General features: G+C 39.7%; 1 protein-coding gene and 1 long non-coding RNA gene across 2 annotated transcripts; one reads left to right on the forward strand and one right to left on the reverse strand.

Moving 5' to 3' along the window:
* The first annotated feature begins 970 nt into the window (after positions 1 to 970).
* Positions 971 to 2,064, forward strand: LOC106118923 (uncharacterized). The gene is made up of 3 exons (XR_001227941.1): positions 971 to 1,571; positions 1,809 to 1,867; positions 1,988 to 2,064. It is a non-coding gene; the product is annotated as an uncharacterized LOC106118923 (long non-coding RNA).
* A 106-nt stretch (positions 2,065 to 2,170) lies between these two features.
* LOC106118796 (uncharacterized) lies at positions 2,171 to 8,435 on the reverse strand. The gene is made up of 5 exons (XM_013313543.1): positions 7,817 to 8,435; positions 4,779 to 4,914; positions 3,024 to 3,320; positions 2,697 to 2,921; positions 2,171 to 2,203 (listed from the first exon to the last, which is right to left on the reverse strand). The coding sequence occupies exons 1-5, from the start codon at positions 8,236 to 8,238 to the stop codon at positions 2,171 to 2,173; spliced, it is 1,113 nt and encodes a 370-aa protein (XP_013168997.1). The 5' UTR covers positions 8,239 to 8,435.
* Positions 8,436 to 10,467: the final 2,032 nt, after the last annotated feature.

Consider the following 10,467-nt stretch of genomic DNA (forward strand, 5'->3'; position numbering starts at 1 on the left):
CGCAAGTCTTGTTGCCTCTCTCTCACGTTCTCTCACTAACTTTACGTGCGATATGAATTAATTTGCTACCATTTCAACACTAGCGGATATTTACATGAGCAATGAAATCGTCATTCTCATTAGTTTAATTCCAATCTAATCTAAACGAATCATTAAAAGCAAATAAAACATTTTATTATTTCACGCCTTAACACAGAGAAATGTGTCCGTACGCTTTTCTCCAATCATAAATATTTTCCACCCCATAATTCTAGCACGGTCCAGTTGCCATGGCAACGCTCCCAGTCACATGCCTCGCAATCATAGCCTTGCAATTGGAACACGGCAATAATTATTAAGTTTAATTAGTTCAAGAAAAAGCTTTCTTACGACCCTTCTTACTTGTTTTAATATTGATAAACATAAACAGGAAGCAAGCATCGAATTTGCAGTAGATCACTTTTCTAAATCATCACAAAATTAAACCTGCTTTGTATTCAAACTATAAGCTCAAAAGTAGGATTTGAAACCATGACCTAAAGCGACGTATCCGAGAGTGACATAGACAATAGCTGACCAGCGACCATCTCTATGCAGCACAAGCATCTGATCTAAACACATATACATACATACTTTGTAATGTAATACACACATAAGTAAAAAGATATATCAACATATATAATATTATTATTAGCACACAAACTCACACACGCACATATAAACGTCATTTTATGTGTTTATTTGTCTTCATTTAATACGCATAAGTGCGCGAAGTGTGTAAACAAAAGTGTTGCACCTGTCGCTATCGTGCGCCCGCGCCGGAATGTGGGCCAAGGATGTGTCGTCGACCGGCCGCCTCGCACCCCCCGCGCACCTCTCACACCCCCCACACCGCCCGCCAAGCCTTATCGATCACCGCACGCACTTCACTAGCGGATTAATTCGATCATTCATCGCGTACATGCCTCAACTAGTGATGTCTCGCTTGTTTTGTGCAAATGCGAATACAAATATAGAAATTTATGTATTTCTTGGTAATTTGTAACGCAACAATGTATCGCTTAGCGTTTTAAAATTAATACTTAGTATCAAAGTTTGTAAAACAATATTGTGGAAGTTTTACAGTTGTTTACTCTTGCAATTGTTTAGCCTAATTGTTAGTTATAAGTTTCCGTCCGGAAGTGGCGAAGTGCGCGCCGGTCTGTGATCGGTTGTCGGCGGGCGAGGCGCGCCCGCGTGCCGCGTTTTTTGCGCGTGCGTTCCGCTCTCATAGTGCCGACCAATTACCGGCCATTAGTGCAGTGTGTAGTGCAGCGAAACATCACTACAATGCTCACTGCATCACTTGTTAAATATATGTGATAAAGTAGAAAGACATGTTTCTCATTTATCTGAATAATTTCACATAATTCAATACTAGTTGTGTATACTATTATAAAACACAATTCATGATAAATCGTTTTCACTGACGTGATAAGTTAAAACATCAGCAAAAATAAATTATAGTTAGTAACATCTTCAAGAAAGTAGTGATGTAACAATGGTTAAATCAAAAGTCACGAATCAATCGCTCACTGACAACTAATGTATAGGTACTTGTCGTCGTTGCGATGACTTGCGCTTTGCTAAGTTGATTTAAAGCACTCAGATGTGTCTGTATATCTTAAAGTTACATTTTATTGATATGACGACGAACAAATCCGTTATTATTTAAATTAATCATGCTGTATGTTTTTGTAACTGTTTACAAGTGAAACAATAGATTAACTTAAACCGTGAGAAAACACTATTACTATTTTTTTCTTCTTATGTCTTTAACGTTTTTTCAGACACAAAAATCCAGACAAAATAATCGTATGGTTAACGTAACACTTTCGCTCCGTAATACGTGAGTAGTTAAACTAAGTTAATCGTTTAATTCATTATAGACACATACGAGATTATGCATTACTAATAGACCAGAATAGAACAAGTCATGAACAAAATGAATTCAAAGTCGTCATTTCAGGAAGCGTCACAGCAATGCGGAACGAATGAACGGAGCCTACGCATCCATTGTGTACCAGCGATCGCAGCTCCGCGCCGCCCGCCGCGCCCGCCCGCCGGCACAGCGGGGCTGGCAGCGGCCGCGGCGGCAGACCGTCGCGAAGAAAAACCGGAAAAACGACGGCGTACGGTAAATCGCATGCGCTCACGCTTCAATACACCAGTGGTACCCGTCTCTCTATTGTTCAACACAACTTGTTTTAGTTACTCCGCTATTGACCGTGCAAGTTACCGCTCTGGCGACGTAATGCGTAGTTTTTAGATGTAAGTAAAAACCTTAAATATTATCTACTTACAGCATACAAATGGTCACATCGACATAAGGGAGTTAATGCAAACCTGACGCATTAAGCTACTAAAAACCACAACAAACGCCGAAACATTGACATGAAACCGCATTTAATTCTGCAATAACCTTATTGGGAGTACTCAAAGTGTGCCAACTCTTGGCATCGGCTGCAACAACATGCGTGCCAAGGGTCACCGCGATTGCCCCAACATAGCGAAACATATTCTACAAACTTCCTCTTAAAAATTATATATTACACGGAGTACACTCAATACCTGAATTTTCGTTCTTTTGTGGTAGAAAAATTATTATAGCTACAAATTCATTTTGATTGATTCATGAATTTGATGCCCTATATATCTATAATTTGTGTGGTACTGACCGTGCTGGCGGGGTGCGGCGGGTGCGGCGGGTGCTGCGGGTGCGGCGGGTGTGGCGGATGCGCGGGCAGCAGCACGAGCGGCGCGTGGTGCGGCGGACGGCGCGGCTTGCGCACACCGGCGGCAGGGCGGCGCCGACCGGTGCCCAGCGTGCTCTGATGCCGCCCCAACCACCGGGTCACCAACTTCTCCTTGCTGTTGGCACTGTCGAACCCTGCCTCTGCTTCCTACACGATAACACGTCACACATCAACAACGAAATTTATTAAGAAAATCCAACACACTAAAACAATATTAAAAGAGCTTAACGATGTTGCGTCATGTTTTACCTTTTTTTTCTTCAACGTCTCCCCCTGCAGCTTTATCTCCAGCTCCTTGCAGAGTTCGTGGTTCCTCGTCCTCTCGGCGTCGTGGGCCTTCTTGAGTTCGTCAACGTGGAGCACGCACTGTTGCACCTTGAAGGCGGGGTCGAACTGGTTGTGGTCGTAGGGCCGGCGGGGGCGCAGACAGGGGCACACGCGCCGCGACACCTGGCAGATGCTCACCACACACACCAGGCAATGCACCACGGCTACTATCAACACTGCGATATTCGCCAGCACTGGAGTCCACGCTTGCATTTCATCCTGACCAAAAAAATACAATTCATTTCACAAATATAAAAAGGACAAACAGCAATAAAGATTATGAAATTTTATACAATACAAACTTGTCTTCTTCGTATTAAAATATATTTACTTTTAGCAAATCGCAGTCATACAAATTCAACAAAGTCTGTAAGATTTACAGTGAATTTGACAACAGTGAGTATTCAGCGTCATTTATATGGCCATCTGAACCTCATAATGACATTCAAGTTAAACTTAAAAACAAAAAGCTTTGTGCATTATATATCAGTTGAGTCGGTATTGCGAGGAATGTTTCGCTGCGCAGCACTATTTATTGTAAGTATACTTATCACATTTATGAGATAACCGTTAAACAGTTAGCTAAGTGGTATTGTCATAGGCGTGTAGGTTGCGGAGTGCACCACACGTTCCCAGGCTAACTCGCTAACGGTACACTCGGAGAACATCAAGTTTGCACATGCGAAAACTGATGTATGCTCACAGACAACAGAGGAATTTAGCAAAACATTATTTACTATGTTATCTGCGAACTGTCTTATGGAATAGTTGTTCATAACATTCCAAGTTTAATTCCTTGCAAAACAAACGTAATAAATGTGTACATTTTACTTCGTTGAACGTATAATATCTGACAAAAGATAAAAGACACTTGCATCCAATAAGTAACAAATATTCAGCATTCATCTAATTTAATATTTTTCTACAAATTTGTTCCTTACAAATGCAAGGTTGCAACAAATGATCAAGTCTCAAGTCACGACAATATTTTTGAGATGTCCACACACGCGCCGGTCAAGGCCCCACCCCTCCTCCCCCGCCCCCACTTCACTGCACGGTAATCATTGTATGTGTGTACTCTTGTGACCATCTTGGTAATTCTCTTACGGATTTATATTTAAGCATAAATTGCATAATTGTTGTTTAACAGCTATTACGAAATTTGCTTCGAATTTTAATTTTAAAAGTTGGTATGGTTAAATATTGTTGAATAAGAAGTTTAAAATATTGTGGTATTAATTCTAAACATGGCAAATGTACATACAACACTCACGTGATGAACGCACTTTGGTGAACTTAAAGTTTGTTGTTCAAAAATAACCCGATCGTAATAATAACAAATTCACTATCATACTTGACGTTGACTCTTTTAAAGAAAGAACAAATAAAAATTATCCCTCGGTTATGTATTTAATGGTGACCGTAGTGGCGCACGAAGCCTGCCCGTTCACGCGGGAGACGGCGGTCTACGACTTAGCGCATGATTACCTCTGATTACCCTAATTTGATAACTGTAGCGCTATGGCGTAAATGTCGTGGCATTTTGCCCCACGTCTACAGACGTCATTTTGTTTACGCCGATGGCATACTACTTTATATGAAGGTTTTATTATTAAAGCTTTCAAAACATGATACACACAAAATATGAACACAGAATTAGTGTCAGTGGTGCCTGACCTGGAAGGTGGTGTGCTGTGGCGGAGGGCGTGCCGCGTCGCGCTGCAGGCCGGTGGCGGCCAGCACGGCGGCGCTGTTGCCACTGGCCAGGCAGAGCAGAGACAGGGCCAGGAACGCCGTCACCAGCGGACCACTCCTACACAACAACGAAATCAGTAAATATCTACCATTAAGAAACAACGTCATTTTATTAAGTGAACAAAAGAACACGAGCACGATATTTCATTTCAGTTATTTCGTAAAAATTGTAAGATAAAGTTAAGTTCAATTTGTTAAATGACGATAGTAAATTTATTTAAAAATTTCCAAGTTTTAAAGCAATGTGATTAAAGTTTGTGATTAAAATACCTCTTTCTTATAGTAAGTTCTATTGCATAGTCAAAGTAACGTTCATGTTAACATGTAAGTATGTAGTTAAGTATCGTGGTATATTATAATAATGATGGGTGGGCGGTGCCGGTGGCGGCGACGCGGCGAGCGGTGTGATGTCCGCAGAGCTATGTTATCAGTCGGCGCTAGCAATTTCAGATGGTGATCTTGCAACGCTTTCACTGCTCATGCCGCTCGCTTTTAACAACATTATGATGCTTTATTACACTTATTATGTATGGGAAAATTGGAAAGACAACGTGTTTATGAGATAAGATCGATAGGTTATTTCATCGGAAAATAAACTACTCAGATTAAGCTTTAACGTCAAATGAATATTAAATCTAAAATATGAGATCGTGGGTTTGTTTGCGTCATTTTTGTACTCTCAGCACACATATCCTGGCAAAATTTACTGATAATACAGTGTTTACTTTTAAATATACATTTCTTGGATTTTTTTCAAAATAAACCTGATTCCTGTTAAATAAAATAAGCTCTGCTCATATCAGAATAGACTACAAGTTTCCGTATCACCCTGTATCCGCACGTCGCATAAGGCAGTCAGAGAAACTGGTGAAAGCAGAACAAGTGCTGACGCGCCTCTCATCCCACTCGACTCGACTCGACTCGACTGTCTACATTATTTACTTGACTATACACACTTTATCATAAATATATTCCTAAAATTACATATTACTTATAAACTCTGACTATTTGTAGGAAATGTTGCTCCCAAATTATTAGGGTTGCAAAGAACATACAGGTTGTTTTGTTTTTCGTTTTCACGGTTATTCTATAGTTTAATGTCTTATTAATATGTACTTAATATTAAATGTATGTTAAAAGAAAAAAAGACTGTAAGTTATGTATATAAAAAGTAAGTTATTACTTTGTAGGAAATGTATAAACACGCGAGCGCGAGCGCACACGGGGAAGTGGAATCAACGTCACCCGCTTTCTTTATCTATATTTGTCGCTTGTTTCGTCGCATTTGTTGATTTATTGTCTAACTAGCTGGCCCCCGCGACTTCATCCGCACGGGAATAAAAAAAACCTAATTTGTAGCCTAAGTTTTCTTCCAAACTATAATATGTTCCACATCTATGCCAAATTTCGGCGATATCGATGAAGCCGTTCTGGAGCTTTCTAATAAACATTCATTTATCCACCCATATAATTATTAGTATTTATAAATATTAATAAAATTAATCAATCAACGTGTTGACTGAAATTTTATTATTAACTGATTTGTTTTTTATTTCAAGATATATTATGTCATGTAATATTAACATAAGCAACAAAACGTGTCTAAACATAAATTGGATTTTTTTTACGAAATTAATATTATTGCAAGTATGTGATCACAAGGCTGGACTATCCAATACATTTCTTGACACGGACCCGCAAAAGGGCAGTAAAACTTAGGATTGTTCACGTGCGTTTCTAAAATCACTTAAATTAATATTTACATAATTGCATCGACTTTTTTACGGCGAGTAGTAGAGTAGTTTCATCCATTTACGTTGCTTTGTGTACGAAGGGTCTTATAGTTTGGACACCATGAAATTAGCTACGTTTTTAGTTACTTCCCTAATTACTTTTTTTATGAAGGTAATAATTAGGCGTACAATAGATATTCTATTTCCTGAGATCTCATCCTGTCATTGGAAGCCACTTCCGGTGTATTATTATAATTACGTTTCTTACGGCTTAAGGCAATTACAATCTCTGATAATTTTCCTTTTTATCATCATTCAAATTTATCTGATCTAAGGATCAAAATGGTAATCGAAACTTGATGTATCGTCCAGAGAAATATCGATAAATATTTATACTCTCATAGTACAATGTAATTAAAGTTCGGAGTGCATCATACTAACATTATAAATGCGAATGTTCAGGTAGATGTATGGATAGATGTTTGTTAGAAAGTCTCTTCAGAACAACTAAACGAATCTCGCTGTTGTGGTTTTTTTATTCCACGCGGACGATAGCTAGTAACATATAAATCATATTCGCTAATATATTATAATAAACAATCGTGTCGCATTAGCACAGGACCGGCGTGACGGCGTGGCGGCGTGGCGGTCGCCGACTCTCGTCTCACGGCACGTACCACCTATATTGTACAAACTTCCGCATTGCTGACATTAGTTGTAGTCTTGTAAACAATGGTCACAATGATCACGAACTGCACCTCGCCTTATTATATAATAAATACAAAGTATCCGTGTCATCGATATCTCATAAAAATTAGATTTGTTCTATTAGCCGCAATAAGACTTTTCAATCCTACATGGTGTAGTGCTATATCGCATATCTATAAACAAAAGTAATGACTAACGCAAAAAGAGCAATCGTAAATTGTCATAAATAACTGATGCTAGAAAACTTGAGACATTTTCTAATATCATCACTCATTTGTAGAAAGCGTCGTAAGCGAGTGTTTACATCAATCGCAACTTAATCGCTGCCAGGTTTCCACACGCGGCCGCCAGTGTTGTGCAAGACGTTGCAGCGTCGTGCAATACAACCCAGCCTGCCACCGCACCGCCCACCCTGACTCCTGGATGCGATGTCATATTGATATCAAACTAACTGAATAACTCGAGTGTGTGTTATTGTTGTAGTCTTCTGGAACTTATACCGATATCGCCTGAACTCACCCCTCGCCCGCTCCGTTCAGTCCATAGCAGTCATTGATGCCTGCGAGCACGCCCACGACGCCGGCTACGACGGCGAGGCAGCCGGCCCATAGGCCTGCGCCCACGCGCGCCAGCGAGGCGCCCTGCACCAGCGCCAGCGCGCCTACGCCGCCTAGCAGCGCGCCCAGCGCCACCTGCGCCAGCCCCAGCACCACTACCAGCCTCTTGCCCCCCGCACCCTCCTCACTCCCCGCTTCTACACTCTTCGAACTCACACTACATTCTTTTTTCTTCGGCACTTTCGTGTTCTTCTGCGGCGTCTTGCAGATGAGCTGCTCCGTGGAGTCTTCAGACTTGAGGCTGGAGACGGTCGCAGCGTTCGCAAACTCCCCGGCCACTATCGTCACATTCTCCGACGAGGAGGGCTCGAGGTCTTCGGCCATGTCGGCGCATCCCTTGCGTCACCCGCGTACCACACGTATGGCAGCCGTTCCGTGGCAGCTCGTGGCAGTCGCGCGCGTTCGCTCCGTGGCGCGTGTGGAGACAAACTGGCGACGGCGAAGCGACCGCTTGCCCAGCCGGCCCGGGCAGGTGAAAGTGCCGGCGGTGCGTCTCCGCGCTGCTCGCCCTCGCCGCAAACATTGCAAGGTGCCGCCGCCGCCGTGAGATTATGTGTATTTGTATTCTAAACAATTAACTATACTATAGAGAAAGTACGTAGTAAAAAACATGAAACTGGTCATTGTTGCTACAGTTTGTATGGGCGTTGAATGAAACGGTCATACACCCCGTGTACGGGCTAATTGCAATGTCAAAAACATTCTCATTACATTCCCGAACTTTTTAACTTTTAAAATGTAAAACTTAGGTAACTATTGAGATAATCCCAAATAGTACATACAAGTTAAAACACAAGTGAATTGTGTTGTACAGATTGTGACACTTTCTGCGCATCGCCACAGAAAATAGTTTTACAATTCTTAACAAACAGTGAAATTGTGTAAAAGAGGTTTTTATTAAAGTTAAAAGTAAAAAATTAAGTTAAATCGCACTTCTTTTGTATATTCTCTTTAATGTTTACAATTATCTCAGTGACTGATGGAAAAAGTATAATATGCAAGTAAGTAGTGTTGAATTTCATCTTGACCCAGTTTGCAACTACACAAACAGAGAATTGATACCTTTAATATTAACCGCTTAATGTTCAAAACTGCTATTGTAAATGGCAGCTGCATATTTAATACGTACAAATTGAAATATGGTCATCAGGAAGTTACATCACTCAAATATACTTTGATTTCATAACATCATCTATATTTGTATGTACGTATCGATTTGCATCAAAATACTGCCACTGAAAGTGTTATGTGAACGAACATAATCATTTTAACATGATTGGATAAACATAGAGATGCAGGTTTAGATCATACGCGATACGATTATGTACTGTTGAATAAAAAAATTGTATTTGTTTCCTACATTTTGTATGGTAAAATAAAAAAAATATCTTCCAAATGTATGTTTAACTGAGACCAGATTATGTGGATATAAGGTAAAGCAGTAATTTATAAATACTTAATGTACAACTTCATTTGAGTTTGAATAGACCAAAGGTTATGTTACTGAGCTGCGAAACTACATAGGTTTGCGTCCATTAAGTGCGGACATCATTCTTGAAATTAAAATAAAAGTTGCTGTAAATTTTCTCTACAAGTCAAACCCGAACTTATCCATAAACGGTGTACAATAAGTAAAAAAAATGAGACAATTTCGGTGGTGATTTAAATGAAAGTACGTTTTTTAAATATCCAAGTTGTGGTCACAAAGTTATTAAACGAACAAGTAAAGTTGTGCAGACGCTGCTTGTCGACGGGAGAAAGCGGCCGGTCAGCGAGTTTGCATCCTCACGCCGCGCCGCACGCTAACGGGGTCGGCAGCGCTACAACAGTCATAGTGACATCATTCGTGGTAACTATATCGTGATCCAATTGGATACGATGCTGCAATAAAAATACTATTAGATCACGTAATATTGAAGGAAATGCGCCACCTAACGAATGTAATACATTTTGTTTTGTAAATTAAGTTTTATTTATTGAAGTCCTTATCAGGTGAACTCTTGCAGTCTCGTCACTTTAAAATTTAAGTATAATAACATATAATGTTATGTACCTCTTTATTTACCGGAGAAAGGAGGAAGATTTTATTTATATAATACAAGTTTTCCACATAACACATTATCAGTAGCACGATCATCTAAACAATACTTCCGAGATTTAACTTTGATAAGAGTGCGGGTAAATATTTTGTGAAATATTTGAAACAGCTTTCTTTTTCACTTTTTATTTTAAGTAAGTAGATGTATTATTCGTATAGTCGAGGTATTATAAGATACACTAATCGTATCCGCGTAACACAACAATTACGCCGTTTTTATTTATTTAATAATTAAGTAATTTAAACTATTTCAGTTTGCAAATCGGATTGCTTAATCAGTATTTCAAATGTATATAAAAATAGTTGTAGATATATCGGGTTCACAAAAAGTACACAGTAACAGTTTACGGCTTTTTATTATTTAATTACTGCATATCAACAGATCTTATAAAAAGTATAGCACATGTTTAATGTTATAAAATGTATTCGCTCGACCGCACCGCACCCCCGCATCT

Source organism: Papilio xuthus, unplaced genomic scaffold, assembly GCF_000836235.2.
Source record: "Papilio xuthus unplaced genomic scaffold, Pxut_1.1 DF827542.1, whole genome shotgun sequence".
Classification (NCBI taxonomy): domain Eukaryota; kingdom Metazoa; phylum Arthropoda; class Insecta; order Lepidoptera; family Papilionidae; genus Papilio; species Papilio xuthus.

Coding starts and splice junctions, on each gene's coding strand:
- LOC106118796 (XM_013313543.1), bottom strand. CDS start 8,238: ATGGCCGAAGACCTCGAGCCCTCCTCGTCGGAGAATGTGACGATAGTG. Junction 4,915..7,816: donor CTGAACGGAGCGGGCGAGGG/GTGAGTTCAGGC, acceptor GTTGTTGTGTAG/GAGTGGTCCGCTGGTGACGG. Junction 3,321..4,778: donor CACAGCACACCACCTTCCAG/GTCAGGCACCAC, acceptor TTTTTTGGTCAG/GATGAAATGCAAGCGTGGAC.